This window comes from Ictalurus furcatus, chromosome 14, assembly GCF_023375685.1.
Source record: "Ictalurus furcatus strain D&B chromosome 14, Billie_1.0, whole genome shotgun sequence".
Classification (NCBI taxonomy): Eukaryota; Metazoa; Chordata; class Actinopteri; order Siluriformes; family Ictaluridae; genus Ictalurus; species Ictalurus furcatus.
This window is the reverse complement of record NC_071268.1, coordinates 21,708,371-21,727,266: the sequence shown is the minus strand read 5'-3', so window position 1 is coordinate 21,727,266 and position 18,896 is coordinate 21,708,371. Positions and strand designations below refer to the sequence as shown.

At 38.0% G+C, this 18,896-nt stretch overlaps 1 protein-coding gene across 3 annotated transcripts in view; it reads left to right on the top strand.

Annotated features, from left to right (window-relative positions):
• Positions 1–3,242, top strand: part of cntn1a (contactin 1a) — a 68,480-nt gene extending 65,238 nt beyond the window's left edge. The window contains exons 24-25 of one of the 3 annotated variants that reach the window (XM_053641304.1): positions 1,653–1,673; positions 3,104–3,242. In XM_053641304.1, coding sequence (XP_053497279.1) covers positions 1,653–1,673; positions 3,104–3,180 — 98 coding nt within the window. In that variant the 3' untranslated portion in view covers positions 3,181–3,242. Of the gene's footprint in view, positions 1–1,652; positions 2,134–3,103 lie in introns of those variants that run through there. The other 2 variants (XM_053641305.1, XM_053641302.1) reach the window with 2 other exon arrangements.
• Positions 3,243–18,896: the final 15,654 nt, after the last annotated feature.

Below are 18,896 nucleotides of genomic sequence, written 5' to 3'. Positions count from 1 at the left end.
CTTAATATTATTCAGTCCTAGAACATGTTCACTCACATTTGTTTATGCAGTGCAAGTTTTGTTGATAGTGGTAACGAAAATCAAAGTCAACGTCAAATTGCATGATTTACAAAATACTCTATATTACAACCTCAATACTGAAAAAGTTGGGACAGTATGGAAAATGCTAATAAAAACAAAGAGGAGTGATTTGTAAATGTACTTTGACTTGTATTTAAACAATAAAAGTATAACGACAAGGTATTTGATGTTTTACTTAATCAACTGCATAGTTTTTTGAACGTAAACATTTATTTTGAAATTGATGCATGCAACACGTTCCAAAAAAGGTGGGACAGGGGCAATTTAAGACTAATAGTGATGTGAGAAGTTGAAATAAGAAGGTGATGTGAAACAGGTGAGGCAATCATCTAGTCATAGTATATAAGGAGCCTCCAAAAAAGGACTAGTCCTTCAAGAGCAAGGATAGGTCGAGGCTCGCCAATCTGCCAACAGTGAATAATCCAACACTTTGAGAACGACATTCCCCAAAGACAATTCGGTAAGATTTGGGAATTTCACCTTCTACAGTGCACAATATAATTAAAAGATTCAAGGAATCCGGTCAAATCTCGGTGCGTAAAGGGCAAGGCCGAAATCACTTCTGAATGCACGCGATCTCCAAACCTTCAGACGTCACTGTCTTAAAAAGCGTCATGATTCTGTAATGGAGATCCTGACATGGGCTCGGGAATACTTTGATAAACATTTGTTAGTCAACACCATTCGCCGCTGCATCCACAGATGCAAGTTAAGGCTTTACTATGCAAAACAGAAGCCATACATCAACACTGTCCAGAAGCACCACCGACTTCTCTGGACTCGGTCTCCTCGGAGATGGACAGTAGCACAGTGGACTCGTGTTTTGTGGTCCGACGAGTCGACGTTTCAAATAGTTTTTGGATAAAACAGCCGTCGTGTTCTCCGGGCCAAAGAGGAAAAGAACCATCCAAGCTGTTCTCAGTTTCCGGTCCAAAAGCCAGCATCTGTCATGGTATGGGAGTGTGTCAGTGCTCATGGCATGGGTAACTTGCACATCTGTGAGAGCATCATTAATGCAGAAAGATATGTACACATTTTAGAGTAACACATGCTGCCATCCAGAGCAGGACAACGCCAAACCACATTCTGCCCGGATTACAAGCGCATGGTTGCGTAAGCAGAGAGTGTGGGTGCTAGCATGGCCTGCCTGCAGTCCTGACCTGTCTCCCATTGAGAATGTGTGGCACATTATGAAGCAATGAAGGCCCAGTACAGTTGTGCAGCTGAAGAAATGCATAATGGATGAATGGGGGAAAATTCCACTTGCTAAACTTAACCGACTAGTGTCTTCACTCAGAGTCCAAACGCTTAATAAGTGTCATTAAAAGAAAAGGTGATGTTACACAGTGGAAAACAGTCGACTGTCCCAACTTTTTTGGAGTGTGTTGCAGTCATCAGATTTGAAATGAGGGTATATTTTCAAAATAAAAAAAAAATTAAATTCACAAAGTAAAACATCAAATAATGTGTTAATAATGTGTTTTCAATACAGTACAGGGTGAACAGAATTTTCAAATGACTCTTTTTGTTTGTTTTTTTGCATTTTCCATACTTCGGAATTGGGGTTGTAGACCAGCTCAGCGTTAGACCGGGTAAGTCAATATTTACAGGCCTTTTCTCACGCTTTCTCTCATGTGATCATTTCAAGTTGGATCGTATCCTTCCTGCAGTTTGAGTGAAGAAATTTATCAGTGTCAGGCACCTGGTGGGTATGAACAGTTGCTACTAAGCTGAGGGGTGTGGGGGGGCAGTACCCTGTAATGATGGATGACCCTCACCTTTAGGGCAGTTTTCTCCCCTTGCAATATTGCACTCAGAACCCTAATTGCTGAATGTACAGTAGATGTATTCTCACAAAGCTAAGTTAAACTGTACTGTCAAGTGCTACAGTTTGTATAATAACACTGTGTTCTTTAAAGAAGATAAGCCTTGATTGACTACAGGTCATTATGCTGTGTTATTATGCATAACAAATGGCATCCTTTCTGACTTTGAACTCCCGACTGCCTCCTTTATAGTGTGTATGGAGCCTTACCTCTTTGAGGTTGGAAAAAATGAACTAACAATACAATTGCACCTGTTTGGTAAATAGGTTTAAAAAGGTATAATGTTCAAGAGGATTTTTTGGTTAATACTTTATTTTAGGAGTGGATTTAGGATGTAGGCTATGGCTTTTCACTGTAAATAGCACAATATGATATAAAAGTGTACAAAGTGATTAAAAATCCTGCACAAACTGGATTGACATTTAAATGATTTAACTGTCAACATGTATATATTGATTATAACATTAAAAAAAAAAAAAACTTTATAGGAGCTGCAATGTTGAAATAACATAACATTGTTACAACTTATGGAAATTTCCTGCTTTCTGAGGGCCATTCAAATTTATCTTTACTATTCTGAGGTTGAAAACTTCCCAGTTTCCACTTAGTCATAAATGCAGCATACGCTGTATGGCCAAAAGTTTGTGGACACCTGACCATTACGCCCCTATGTGCGTGTTGATCCCATTCTAGATTTAGTCCCCCCTCTGCTGTTGCACTCTTCTTGGAAGGCTTTCCACTAGATTTTGAAGCATAGCTGTGGGGATTTGTACTCATTCAGCCACAAGAGTTTGAGTGATGTCGGGTGAGGAGGCCTGCGGTGCAGTCAGAGTTCCAGTTCATCCCAAAGCTGTTCAGTGGGGTTGAGGTCACAGCTCTGTGCAGGACACTCGAGTTTTTCCACACTAACCTTGACAAACCATGTCTTCATGGAGTTCGCTTTGTGCACAGTGGCATTGTCATGCTGGAACATATTTGAGCCTCTTAGTTCTAGTGAAGGGAAATTGTAATGCTACATCATACAAAGACATCCTATAGTATTGTGTGCTTCCAGCCTTGTTGCAACAGTAAGGTGTCAACAATAGTATACTTTTGGCCATATAGTGTATATCCTATAATCTGGTTTTAATGGTGCTATATTTCTCTTATCATTTCTGTCTTATAACTTCTGTGTATGTGTGTGTGTGTGTGTGTAGCTGGAGGGGCCTTGTCAGTTCCATCCCTGAGTCTCTGTGTCCTGCTGCTGGTGGCATTGCTCAGCCTGACTCTCTGAATGTAGCGCCGTCTCTCCTCTGCCTTCACTCCCCACAGTGAAGAGGACTCTCACTGGATGACGCCTTACAGGACTCTTATTCTACAAATTCCTATGCTCAACAATGAATATTCCCAACCTGGACTGAGCTATGTTGGAAGAAAAGACAATACAGAAATATAGAAAGGACGAGGATGTAACGGATTGTCTTATTCAGTATCGACTTAACTATGAAGCAGCGTCAAAGGAGTTCTCTCTTGTTCTCTCAGTATGCCTTATAATAATATCTCTTACCCTGCTCGTGGCTGCTTGTGGGTAGAGTGACATCTGTATTTCACAATTTACAGCACAAACATCAAAAGGCTGTTTCAGCTTTAATTTGAATTGAATCGGTTGCTCATTCTGTAGCACCAACAATCCTCTCAACTGAAGTCATAATTTGGTTTCTGCAGTGTGCTCTGTACCCGCAACTGACATTTGATGAGTGATCGGCGTACGAGTGTCCGATAGTTAGCTTAGTTTGCAAATCAGTGGAGCTCTCTTTTTTTTTTTTTTTCCATTTCTGAGCTAATGCTTTCCTTGATGGATACAGTCAAAGCAAACTCCTCTGCTACTCCGACTCAATACAAACTAAAGAAAGTTACGCAGAATAGAAAATATAGCAATTTTATTTCAAGCTAGTATATGTATATGCAATAATTTATAAGCTATCGATTTCTTAATATATTTCAAGATTTCTTTGGTCATATTAACATATCATTAATAGAAAGATTATTTTACTTTAAATATATGGTTTCGAAGCCCTTAAATAAAAGAAAAGGAACATCGAGAAGTAAGAGAGATGTGCGCTTATAGCCTCTGTGGACTGAATGAGGATCATCGAGGGTTTAAAAAAAAAATGTAAATATTGCTGAAATCCTGTACTGAGGAGTAATTGTGCTTGTATGTGAACTGTGTGTGTAGGATAAATGTCCAAACCATGGTTTTAAACCTAAACCAGATGATTATGTTTGAGTGTGTGTACATGTGCTTGTGAGTGAACTGTGGCATGAAAATCCACTGCGGCACGTCATGGGCCAAAATCTTACAGCACCTCTGGATAAAGGTGTTGATTCGGAAAAATAATCTCTAATCGTCACTCATAATTTATGAAACTCTGTCACTCCATTAGTGCTAAACGGCTCTGCAGCATTAGGACAACTTTTTGTTTTGACTGTATCTTGGAATTCTCGGTCATTTCGAAACGGTTCATCAAAAACAAACAAACAAATGAATTAATTAAATAAAAACTTTTATTTTTTTTTTTATTTTTTTTTTTTTACACAGGTTTCTTTTAACATTGTGTCATGTTCCAAGTAACAGTTGTATGGCCTGGAACAAGGAGAAAACTGGCTAGAAATGCTAATGTTAATGCTATTAACGTTCGAGCCCTAAAACATTTTTAAAAAAGAAAAGAAAAGAAAAAGCATTCCACTCTGAAATGAACAATTTCTGATGAGGGTTGTTGCTGAATCATTTCAACTGTTTTGTTTGTGTCATATGAGTCAAATCACCCATTGACTCTGTAGACGGTGATCGTATTGGACGAGCAAAAAATTTATTGCTAAATGCTTTTGTAACCTATTGTCTTTTCACATATAACCCATTAGAGATACACCGACCTGTCCAGTTATTAATGTGTTTAAAATTTGTTACCTTTAACTAAAAAAATGCATTTCCATTTTGACATATTCAAAGTAATTCCATCTGACAATATTTTCTGAGAAGAAAATCATCACATCATGATAAATAGACCCTTTGTACTTCTATGAGAACAGAATATCTTCAGGTTTTTTTTTTTTATGTCCCAAGCTAATTTAATGTAATTTCTTGTTTTTTGTTTTATTATGTGGAACGTATATTGGATGTTGACCTCTCAGATGGACTGTCTGTGTGCATTTTAGCCTTTGCTTCATCATTTTTGTAATATTCAGAGACCACCACAAAGTGCTTTCTCTTTCCCTGTTTACTTCAGGCAACAGCATCATCAATGTAAAAAAGAAAAAGAAAAAAAAAGAAGCCAAATGCATGAAAGCCTTTAACTTAATTATTGCAATCAGCAATTATTTGGAGTGCTATGGTACACTCTCAGATGCATGGTCTGGAAATTAATAGTTTATTCCAGTTGCATTAGAACGCCATACTCATTTGCGATGAAGGTGACTCATGTAACTCAGCTTCTTCTGATCTGCCTCTGTCAGTCAATAAAACGTGTGTTCAGGCTGAATGACAGGTTGTGTAGATGAAATGTAACTCGTGAGTCATTATCTGCTTCATTGAAGCCATTCTTCTCAATTAAAGTTTATAAAGACAAACTGGACATGATTCTCATTGAACATAGTGTCTCACTGAACTCTCGACAGTAAAAGTTTTAAGATTTAATAATAAGTGTTATTAAATATATATTTTTAATAAGTTTATCTATCTTGTAATATTGTTGCGATAGCTAATGTTGGTGGGGTTTTTTTTCCCTACTTCTTCACGTTATACTGTCGCTGTAATACTGACAAAACCTGTCTACAGAGTGCCTCACAGGAAAAATGACCAGAAATAATCCAAAATAAAATAAATGCCTATATACTCATCTGAAGAAATTGGCTAATGTAAGATAGCTGCCACAAGAAACCTAGGCCCACTATTTTTAACTAGAGATTAACTAAACTCTCTCTAAACTAGAGAGTTTTTCATTGTTACAAACAGGGGAAACACTGGTGTGGTGGATCCCAACTCCTGGATCCCTGGTTAGGTCCTGAACTCGGGTTATAGTCTGTGTGGAGTCTCTGTTCATGTGGGTTTCCTCCAGGTGCTCCGGTTTCCTTCCATTGTCCAAAAAATGCAGATTGCTTACACTAAATTGCCTGTAGGTGTGTGTGTGTGTGTGTGTGCGTGCATGGTGTCCAGCGATGGTTTGGTGTCCCATCTTAGGTGAATTCTCTGGCTTTGAGCCCTCTATTCCTCACCTTCACGAACTTCTCCACATGACTAGGAAGTATGTGACATGAATGGTCACTTGCAATAAAACAGGAGCGTAAATTAAATTTTAAACAAGAATGCACTTGTCATAGGCAGTGAGAACAATGAAATTAAACTGAATTGTCCGGTTTAATGAATTATGGAGAGTTAAATCAGCTTGCCAACTAGGAATAAATAATAAACATTAGCTAAAAATACAATTTGATAGTAGAAAATCAATTGTTATATTTTTGAAATATTCAAAGGGCACTCTGCCAAAACTGGGAAACCACCTCCTGATGGCATATTAGAGGTGCCTCAGCAGCTAATGCGTGAGGATTCTTGCAATGAATGAAAAAAAACTTTAAATAAATTTTTCTAATTAAAAATGTAGGCTGTAATTTTGCTGTCTTTGCATTGTAATGGAGAGCATGAAATACTCCCAAGACAGAATTAACTTAAATAAATAAGAGTTTGCTTTATTTTATCACAGTGATATCTAACCGTACATGGTCAACCTAGAGTACAACTGCTGCTGGAAGAGAAGACAAGGGAAGAGAAGAGAAGACGAGGTAAAAGGAAATCACAAATTTAAACCTCAATGAGTGAAACAACTGAGTGCACATAGTAATTAGCAGCTAAACTGAGACAAGTAACATGGTTCATATTTGTAGCCAGATAGATCAGACAGATAGATGACCTGAATTTGACTCTATGTCAACATTAGTTACATTTTCAACACAACTCTATTAGCAAACTGTGTATTTCCATGGCAAAGGCAACTTACAGTACACAAAGGACACAAACACACGCACACACACACACACAGCGGAAAATAAAGACTCGAGCTCCTCAGCATTTGTCAAAAATGATATGGACCTAAATGGGCTTTTAGGTGGAAAAAGTATTTTTCCCCACTTTTTTCCCTACAAAGCTTGCCACTCCACAGCGCAAACTTACTGGATTCAAAACTGTAGGTTCTGAACTGTAAATAACCAGGTCTGGGAAATACTGTATGCCAGAGGTATTTGTAAAATACCAGCACTTTTGTACCAAACTGCACTTCCCTGATCTATTTAAATGGACCCATTTAAAAAGGGTCCTTTGTGTGTGTGTATGTGTTTGTATCTTGTCTTGTCTATTTTGTGAGGCTGGACCAGCAGATAGATTTCAGGTTCAGGACAGACTACTGGAGGTGAGCCATAATGTTACACACTAATTATATTATCTCTGCTGTATCTTCAGCATAATTATTCTTCATGATGGTGTACTGTATATACACTACATGGACCCCAGATCATCACACTATCCATTCCCCAAACTGTTGCAACAAAGTTGGATGCACACAACTGTCTAGAATATATTTGTATACTTTGAATGTATCTTATGTATGTAGCATTTCAAAAAGTTTTATAGATTTTTCTATATTTCTGCATAAATGTTGACCTAAAACGATTTTCCTAAAAGGAGTCCTAAAAGTAGATAAAGAGCTTACAATGAGACAAATGAGAAAAATATTATACTTGGTCATTTATTTATTGATGAAATGATCCAATATTACATATGTGTGAGTGGTAAAAGTATGTGAACCTTTGCTTTCAGTATCTGGTGTGACCCCTTGTGCAGCAATAACTGCAACTAAACGTTTCCGGTAACTGTTGATCAGTCCTGCACATCGTCTTGGAGGGATTTTATCCCGTTCCTCAGTACAGAACAGCTTCAACTCTGGGATGTTGAGGGGTTTCCTCACATGAACCGATTGCTTCAGGTCCTTCCACAACATTTCTATTGGATTAAGGTCAGGACTTTGACTTGGTCATTCCAAAACTTTACCTTTAATTTTCTTTAACCATTTTGGGTAGAATGACTTGTGTGCTTAGGATCATTGTCTTACTGCATGACCCACTTTCTCTTGAGATTCAGCACACAGACAGATGTCCTGACATTTTCCTGTAGAATTTGCTGGTATAATTCAGAATTCATTGTCCCACCAGTGATGACAATTCGTCTGGGCCAGATTCAGCAAAACAGGCCCAGACCATGATACTACCACCACCATATTTCACAGACAGGATAAGGTTCTTATACTGGAATGCAGGGTTTCCTTTCTCCAAACATAATGCGTCTCATTTAAACCAAAAAATTCTATTTTGGTCTCGTCTGTCCACAAAACATTTTTTCAACAGACTTCTGGCTTGTCCACATGATATTTAGAAAACTGCAGATGGGCAGCAGTGTTCTTTTTGGAGAGCAGTGGTTTTCTCCTTGCAAGCCTGCCATGCACCCCATTGCTGTTCCATGTTCTCCTGATGGTGGACTCATGAACATTAACATCAGCCTGTTTAAGTGAAACACAGCGCTCACTCACTCACCCCTGATTGTCATCCCATTGATTGAAAGCACCTGACTCTAATTTCACCTTCAAATTAAACTGCTAATCCTAGAGGATTATCAAGGATACTTTTGCCACTAACAGATATGCACTATTAGATCATTTTCCTCAATAAAAGTATATTTTTGTCTAATTTGTTTAATTGGGTTCTCTTTGTCTACTTTTAAGACTGTGAAAATCTAATAATTATATATAAATATATTTATGCAAATATATAGAAAATTCTAAAGGGTTCATGAACATTCAATCACCACTTTATTAGAGTTACACAAATATATTGCATAGCCTAGTATTTTCCAGTATATTCCACTTCTGTAAGGGTGTACACAAACAAATCCTTTAAAAACGATACAGATCACACAAACTTTATTTCCCAGTGCAGATGCCATTTGTAGCATTGCTCCGTCTCGCCTTGTGTTCTGGCCTTCAGCATGGAAAAGGTTTCTTAGAGCTGCAGGATCACACAGTACAGTCTTAATCTCTAGAAAGAGCACAGACACCTTGTTTTCAGCTCCTATCACAATACATGACAGGAGAAGAGTGTGCATTGACAGAAATAAAATAAGATGTATGACCCTTGATCTCTGGCAGGATCATTTGGTTTCTGAAGCATGGATGAAAAAAGCGATTGCTGATAAACCAGGCTGCGGATTTCTGCAGCCACATTTTTGTCAAATGACGGGTAACACATTCTTTTTCCATCAGGTTGCAAACAGATTTTCTGCTCTGACAAACACAAATGATTGAAGTGCATATCTCATATCTTATCGATTTATCAAAGCAATAATTCTAATTCTGCTTAAAAAAAAAGCAACTTACTAGTTGTAAGTTAAGTTCTTTCATCAGAGAAGATTGAAACAACTCTTCAAGAGCATACAAACAGTGATATGAGATTTGAACTTGTTTTGTTGCCAGCACAAGCTAAATTGTTATACAACATTTCAAGATTCAAGCTTGAAGAATCAAGATTGGGAATCTAACCATAACTCTAACCCTAGGTGTAGGTTTAACTTGTGCTAGCAATAAAACAGCTTAACCAGCACAATTGAAGTTGTTACACAACACAAAATTTCCACCTCTGCCCTGTGTGAGCAGAGTTTGCATGTTCCCCCGTGTTTCAGGGTTTCCTCTGGGTACTCTGGTTTTTCTCCCCAGTCCACAATCATGCATTGGAGGCTGATTAGCATCTCTAAATTGTCCATAATGTGTGAATGGGTGTGTGAGTGTGTGTGTGTAATTGTGCCATGTGATGGGTTGGCATCCCAACTAGGGTGTCCCCCACCTTGTGCCCCAAGTTCCCTGGGATAGTGTCTAGGCTCCCTGCGAGTCTATGTGGGATAAGGGGTATCTTATGATTGAACAGAAAGTTATGTTTTTTGTTTTGTTTTGGGGGGGATCAGATATAGTGTACATTTGAATGTGATTCTGTGTCATGAGCTGGGCACAGTAGCTTAGTGGTTAGCACACTTGCTTTGCACCCATGGAGTTTGGGACTCCGCCCTGTGTGTTTGCATATTCTCCCCCTGCTTCAGGTTTCCTCCAGGTACTACGGTTTCCTCTCCCAGTCTAAAGACTTTAAAGAGTTGTAGGCTGACTGGCATTTCCAAAGTGTATGAATGTGCATGCGATCTTGTGCCCCGGCTCCAAGCCCCTCCGTGACCCTGTGTAGGATAAGTGGTATGGAAAATGGAAGGATGAATGTGTGCCATGAACAGACACAATCACTTGCCAACAGCCACACCCACTTCCACAAGTCCCTCCACTCAGCTGCCTTCTAATTACACACCTGCTTCCCATTCACCTTAATCACTCGGTGTATAAATTTGACTCATGCAGTCTGACTTAAGTTTTGTCAGTTGGCTTGAATTCCTAAAGCAATTGTGCTTTACAAATTTGCAGAAACATATTGTCTACTGTTGTTCTGAGCAGACTTTATTTCTCTTAGAAAATCAACAAAAATATATTGTTTGACAATGAGTTTGATGTTGCTCTTGCTTCTCTCTGATGTTGCTGTGTGCTAATCTAATATAAAAATTTCTTGTATTCTTATAAACCCAGGTATGAAGCTCAAGTGGGGCAAATATATTCTTTTAGTTTTAGGAGCCCCTTTTAGTTAAAAAAAAAATAGACCTCAGGGAAAGTCCAAAAATGCAGAGCAATGTTTCTCATAATGCTCTTAATTTCTCTTCAAATTCATAGAGAGAAAAATGTTACTTGGGCCACTTTGTGTGATTACATGTCTTTGCAATGAAAGAACAGGAAACTTGTCCTGTGTGTTGGGAAGTTTATTGCATAAATGCACCACATTTTCTATAGACTCAATATCTGGGGTCCAGATGATACACTGGGCAGATTTCACCAGCAGTTGCAGAATATGAGGGGGCAGATGGACTTCTCTCAGTGTCCTGATTGGCACTGAGGGCCAGTTTGTCATTGTTTGGTAAGCAGACAGAATGGGGTCCACTGGGCTGCCTGCAACAGGACTGAAATCATTGAGGTTGTGTTTCTGTACCTGCACAAATTGTTATAAGGCACATAGACTTGAATGCCTGGACCAGTGACAGGCTGAAACTGTCAGTAAAGAGCTCAACCAGCTTCTCAGCACAAACCCAGAGTATGCAGCTGAGTTGCCATTGGGCCCAGCAGATTTGTGTGGGTCTGTCCAGTTTTTACTGGGTAGTTCTGCTTTGATGGCTGGTTTGCAGTTTTCCAGATCAGTACTAGCTTTGAAGTTGTTATGGTCTTGTTAGATGTCCTCAATGTTGTGGAAGTGCTTCTCAATATGTCATTTGCGGTCATTTTTGGCGGTCATCTCACCAGATGATCTGTAATCCTGTGCATCACTAAAGGGTGTTCCAAAAGTCTCCATACATATGGGACTTAGGGTCGATTATGCTTTTTTCACTGGATGTTCGTTGATGTCCACTTCTCATTATGTCCGCAACACTTCCAGTGTTTTTGAATCTGCTAATAAGTTTGACAACAGTGTCATGTGTGATGTGATCGCAACCTTGCAACAGCTTCCTGATCCAGCCATGAGAATGATTTCAATACGTTCTTCTTTCGTCAAAGGCATTCTTAAATGAACATATGACTATATGAAAAATATATATATAATGTACACTAAGTATGAAGAATTTTGGAAGATATTTTGCTAAAAAGTGTTCATTTCCCCTGTACATGGAGACTTTTGGGACACTCTGTAGATCTAAAAGTGGTGTTGCAGGCCTTCAGCTTCTGCCAAGTTGTATGGAACATCAGAAACATCACTGGATCAGATTTGAAAACATACCAAATCCGATTTGGTACCAGTCCAGTGTTTCAGACCAGTATTTTTAGTGGTTTTGGTAAGTGCATTTTACTTTTGTAGCCTGCCCAAGCTCATACAGAGATCCCTTGTTCAAATTTAAATGTTAAAGATTAGGATAAGCAGTTTAGATATGGCAGCTGCTTAAGGATATTAGGGGAAATTGTGGTCTCCTCCTGCAGCTTAGCCATGTTCTGCAGATCAAACAGAACTAAACCAGAGGATTATCTTCCATTCTGCTGATTGCATATTGAATAGTGTCATTAAAATGCACTTAGCAGAGCAAAAATGTTTCAGACAAAAAAAAAGAGCACCTTGACATCCTTCCAGATGTGCATGCCTGGTTCACAATTCCACAATGTTAATGTGTAGAAACAGAGCCAGTATACAGGTCCCAAGTGTGTACGGATATTTGCAGGTGCTATAGGACTAATCATTTCACAGAATGTGTGATCATACAGTATGTGTGTGACCTGCAACTTGACCTATGTGAATTACATACAGATGTGAATCAAAACATTTTATAGTCAGATGTTTCAATTGACACTGAGGATAGTGGTCTTACTTATGAAAAAGCCTGTTTGCTAGAGGAAGAACTTGTCATTTATTTTAGGAGGTATGCATAATGGTCTGAATATTTTAGTTTTGCTAATTAACTGCAGCTAATTAACAGTGAGTATGCTGATTGCAATCTGCTTGTTATCACACACAAACATTCTTGCAGCCACACATGCATTACATCTGCATTTACACACCATTAGCAATGCTGGTCTCAGTTTCATCATTAATCATTTTACGCACATGGCGCATAGCTAATACCTAACTCCGGTGAAGATTTATTGATATGGCGAACAACCCGGTGGAGACGGAAATCCCAACTTCACGGTCAACACTCTCTCAATTTCACTGTCAGCAAAAGTGTATTAAGCCAATATGGTTTTTCAGCACTGGAAAGAATTACGAGTCAGTGTGGAAAGGAGCACTGTAACTCATAAGCATTACTGAAAAATGTAGACATTTATAATGCGAGTATGCACTTTGCATAGAAAAAAAACCCCCAGCTCCTTTTCATATGAATATTTCTGCTCGAACGTTGAATTCCAAGTGTGCTATTTTCACACTGTAGTCTGAATGTGATGGTGTTTTTAAGGAAATAATGTGTCAATCATTGATATCCATGTGCAAATGAAATACTTTTCTCTGCCGAGTGGTAATGCTTTTGATAGGTTTGTGTGGGTGTGTGTTATATAAAGGTGCACTATATCCCTTTATAATTCTAACAAGGAGGCTAAGAAATCAGTGTATTTTTTCGTTAATGAGGATAGTGGTAGTGTGTGCTGTTAGATCTGTAACAGCAGATGGAGGTATTTAGCTACACTGTAAACTCGGAGGTACACAACCAAGCTTTCTCGTATTGTCTTTTCTTCCGTGTTAACCCACTGGAATAACCTAAAAGTATTAATGCAATTTTTAATTTCTCAGTGATTTTGAAGCTGAAGACATATTCAACATTAAGTAAATACAGGAACAGGTTTGCATACCGGACAAAAGGGAAAAAAAAGTGTTAATTGGATGTTGACAGATCCTGAGGCACTGTAGCAGGTGGTTGTTTTTCTTCACACTACATCACAGCATGCATATTCCTCCAAGCACATCCTCAAAGGTGTAGTGCCTTTATTTCTGTACTGTGCAACAGTGTATGTGAGAGAGCATGCTTCTATATGTGTGATAGCCTCATGTTCAATTCAATTCAATTTTATTTGTATAGTGCTTTTAATATTGTTAATAAACAGTGTCACAGAGCAGCTTTACATAAATATATAAATTCAGGATATACAATTTTAATTAATAAATTTATCCCTAACGAGCAAGCCAGAGGTAACAATGGCAAGTAAAAACTCCCCGAGAAGTCATGAGGAACAAACCTTGAGAGAAACCAGACTCAAAAGGGAACCTATCCTCTTCTGGGTGACACAAAATAGTGAGAATATAAATCACTGTGTACTATGTGGTAAAACAAACAAACAAACAAACAAAAAGCAGGAAATTCATTATAGTTGCCACATGAAGTCTATTTTGTTCAAGTTATCAACTGTTCACTCATGGACTTGAGTGCAAAATTTTTTCGTGACAATTGCAGTCCTAAAGCTGTCATAGCAATTACAGTCCAAAGCCATTTTCATGGTTTTTAAGTGGTACCATCCTCTGTAACCTCATGCATCTTGATTGTAAATATAAGGAATAAAACAAGACAGGGCATGATCAATGACAGGGTGGTGTGACATCATTCTTTTTTTTTTTTTTGTTAATTATTACAGTTAATGCTGTGTAACGTCTGTGAAACAGTTTAGTTCCAGTTATCACTTATGTTATAACAGCTATAAACAGTCTCTCTTGATAGCTAATATGGAAACAAAAATGCAGCTTGAGCTTAATGAGAAGCCAGAAAGCTACTTGTCTTCTGTTCTGAAAACTCACTTGGTGGAAAACTTACTTTCAAAGCATTAACAATGGAGACTCCTTCCATAAATGTTTAAACTTCTTACAAAATGCTTCACTTCGCTTTTTTTGTTAAATAACATCATTTAAAAAATGTTATTATTTATTTATTTATTTATTTATTTATTTTTAGATTTATGGTTATGTGGAGCATCCACCATGCAAGTCCACCATGCAAGTTCCTGTGTTAGTTGTTACTAAACAGTCCGTACAGGATTTCGCAGAGGTTTTTGTGATTGTTGCGGCCAAAAATGCTTGATTTTGCTGCAGCTTTTTTCTAAATTTGTGCTTTTTTTTGTGGAAAACTCCTCGAATTGGCAAAATTTCAATTGCATGAAATTGTTTGGCATGGTCTTTCGCAGTGATGTTTGTTGGTAAATGAGACCTTTTAGCTGTATTCATGTTCAACACATGTGAACTGAAGAGGGCTTTGGCTAAATGTGTGTTATGATGATGCCACAAGACCAAATCTGTCTAAAAATCTGTGGTAATTTTGAAAAACTGCAAGCTCCAATGAATATTATGGACTTTGCTTGATTTCGCATTAATTTCTGCAATCACAAAATTGCAACATCCTGGAAGGACTGACAATAGAAACAATTAATGTATGAGAACGAGCATATGAATACTATAAAAGCATGATTTGCCTTGCAGTTGGAACTATTGTCAGAACTACTGTTATAGGAAATTAATCAACACCTTCTGAGTAAACAGAATGGAGAATTCAACAATGCTGTGGTACTGTATAAAGAAGTATAATGTGAAACTGTAACTCATGCTCAAGAGTATATTCTATTAGGGGATCCACTTGTTATTGGTATTCATCAACAGGCATACACTTTAAAAAGTGACTTTTTAACCAGTCAAATTATAATTGTTCAAACAGATTAAAGAGAATCACACAAATAGCATCAGGGTTATTTCCACTAGACCATACAGTAGGTGTCAAAAAAGGCCTGCTGACCAAACCTGCCCCGCTGCCTTGTTTCATTTGACCTGCCCAGGCTTGCCAAAAAATAATACTGATACTGCCATTTTTTACACTATCTAGAATTCACACAAGAGCCATAGTATAGTGATCGCCTGCACCAACTTGCAGCTCACATCTCACAGGGCTGAAATGCTGGTTAAAATCGGTGCGAATCGATTGCCCTTCATGCAATTCAGACCCGTGTCTAAAAAAAAACTTGGCAGGTGTTGGCCTTTAATGTGATTCAATAATTGACTCCAATCCTAGTATCACCCAGTGTCGAGACCTAGAAATGTGATGAAAAAGAAGAGTTGATGGGGTGCAAAGATGAGAGAGATGGCGGATCATAACAGTGACAATTGAGTTCTTCTTAAACATTTTTCACAAAGTTCTATATCTCAATAATTGGGAAACAGATGTATAGTTTAAAAAGTAATCATTTAATCAGTTTAATAAATGTTTTCACCTAATAGTGCGTTATGTTGAATAGTTTCTGTTAGTTCTTTGTCCTAGAATTGCCCTATTCAGCTTTCAGAGCCTTAGGGTATGATGCAGATCAGTAGAATAGATAATATGTTAAAAACGAATAGTCTTACATTATTGCCTAAAAATAATGATGTGGCCTGGTCAGAATTGGAGTTTGACACCCCTGCTGTGGACAGTAGTTATGTTTCCATCCGTGTTTTTTAAGCGAATTTTGGGATATCGCATCAAGCAACACTGGTTAGAAACACCAGGTGCGAATAAAATCTAGAAAATACACATGAAAATCTTCTGCGCTCAATTGAGGCGGATCATGTTTTTATTTGATAAGAAGACTTGGACATAAACTATGATGGAAACACAATAAATTCCTCAATGTGCATCAAAAAAACTCATGTGACTGGATAATTGGCTCAGAAAAGTATTGATACTTTGCAACAGTTTCCCTGGAAGTGATGATTTTGTCGTCTTGAACATATGGAATGGAAACTGTGCTTTATTTGCAAATGTTTACGTAATATTCCAATTTTTTTGTTAAATTCACAACGTGGATAGAAACATAACTATTGTAGTGATAAAGTCTCCAAGCTGAGAAATTCAAGTAATGATTGCACTTTATATGATTACTGTACGTTAGGATGGTGTTAACACTTGGAAGGTGAGTTTGCCAATAACACATACAGTACAGCCTGGGTTTCATAATACAAAAAGATTCATTTAAATTCCCTATTTCTTCTCACACTTGGTCACACACATGTGCGCGTGCACACGCACACACACACACACACACACACACACACACACACACACACGCCTGCTTCTTTCCTGTCTGCTAACAATAGACCTGATGAATTGTATAATGCTACAGAAAGATTGTAGTTATGAAGGGATGCCTTCCCAGAGCTAGAGCAACTCATGCCAACATGTCAGAGTCTTAGCTGGAGCAAAATGAAGGGTGCACTTCATGCCCAATTTATGCCAAGTGTTGAAGCAATGCTTTCACTTTGGCCAGTGACAGTGTTTGCCATCTTTAACAGGTTGGTGAATGGCCATTATTCCATTGCAATGCTTTGATAATTACAAGCCACAGAGTTAGCACATTAATCTTCTCTTAATGAGAATAAATATTTGGTCCTCAGGGTTACTTCCTTGAGAATCTTAATTTCTATGTTGTTTTGGTATATTTGGTATGGTGTCTCTGTTTTCTCTGGGTAGTTTTTTTGTTCTTATCTAGATTAAACTATCACAAATTGTGGGAGTCTCTTTAATATTTAGTATTGTATGAACAGCTGGACACATTAATCTTTTTCATGAAGCAGATTTTTTTTTCAGGTTCCATTATGAAGCGCTCTGGTTTGTTTGGTGAGAAGACTGTGGTGTGGGGTAAATGATTTGCTGCTATGTTAGTGTCCTCCACCTGTTCAGACTCTGAGACTGAGGGGAATATGAGTGAGCTGGCCAGTCTGTTGCTCTTTTGATGGATGGGTGCTGTCTCAGACAATTTCTGCCCACCTTAGACATTTATATTCGTATGCAGAGGGGATTTGTTGGCACTTAGAAAACTCTGGGAGAAAAAATGAAATCCCACTTTAGTTTTGTACTCACGACATTCTATACGTCATTAGGGTTGTAAACCCCAGGCTTTCACACAATACAATACAATTTTGATTCATAAGGCAACAAATTGATATTCGATGAATCTACTGAATGTCCTATAATATATATACAGTATGATACGTTACAATATGATATGACTTTGATTCATAATTCAATGAGTCGATATTTGACCTTAAATCTGCCATGATATAATAAATATTCGATGTAGCATTCGACTGATATGTGACCAGCTTTGGTTCTAATCTGGGGTACTGGTAATTTTGCTAGCCTTTGAAGTTATTTACCCATCAGTTCAGAAATATGAATTATTTTATACACACCAGTTGTTTGTCCTTTTATCTTGATAATCATGGATTTATGATGGTTGCATGGATTCACTTCATTTCTTACCTTTTTAAATAGATTCATCATTCCAAATTTTTGGATCATTACACCCGTAATTTAATGTGTACATTTCGGTGTTTAGCAGTGCACAGGAATATTTACTATTTAATATTTACTGCTATTATATGTATGTGTGGTGGCCTGGGAAAACCCCTGCATATAATGAAATTTGACATGTCCTACTATGTACGTTTAGTAGAAAAAAAACTTTGCACATATCTCAAAGTGAAAACAACTACATTTAAAGATTCAGTCACATCACAGACGAGAGGCTGATGATTACAATTCTCTATGATTTCTCTATGATGTGTCTCATGCCTCGTGTCTCATGTTGCATTCAACAGAGCTGGAGTAGCTCATGCCAACATGTCAGAGTCTTAGCTGGAGCACAATGGAGTGTGCACTTTATGTCCAATTTATGGCTATTTACACTTCATTCCCAAGTGTTGAAGCAATGCTTTCACATTATCTTTTACTTCGACATGTCTCTATTTGACAACTTGATCAAAGCCTGACATTCATTGTGGCAGAAATCACACTTACTCTAGCTGGCAAGTTTTTTGATATCTTTAAGAAGACTCACTGTTTCTACTGCACATTACTGTATGTTAACTTGACTCCTTTCCTAATGAGATCTTTGCAGGATGATAGTCCAGGCAAGTAGGCTAACAGTGAGTAGGCAAATCTTGGTTTTCCCAGACAAACCACTCATCCGCAGTAAGAATTGGAAAGCCAGATCGGACTTCGCAAAGAAATACATGAGACGAGCCACATAAGTTCTGGAACCAAGATTAACCTCTACCAAAGTGATGGAAAGGCCAAAGTGTGGTGAAAGAAAGGATCTGCTCATGAACCAAAACATACAAGCTCATCTGTGAAACATGGTGGCGGTAGTGTCATGGCTTGGGCTTGCATTGCTGCTTCTGGAACAGACTCACTAATCTTTATTTATGATGCAACTCATGATGGGAGCAGCAGAATGAATTCAGAAGTTTAGAGGAACATTTTGTCTGACAATTTAAAGAGAAATGCATAGAAAGTAATCAGGAGGAACTTCATCATGCAGCAAGACAATGATCAAAAACACACTGCCG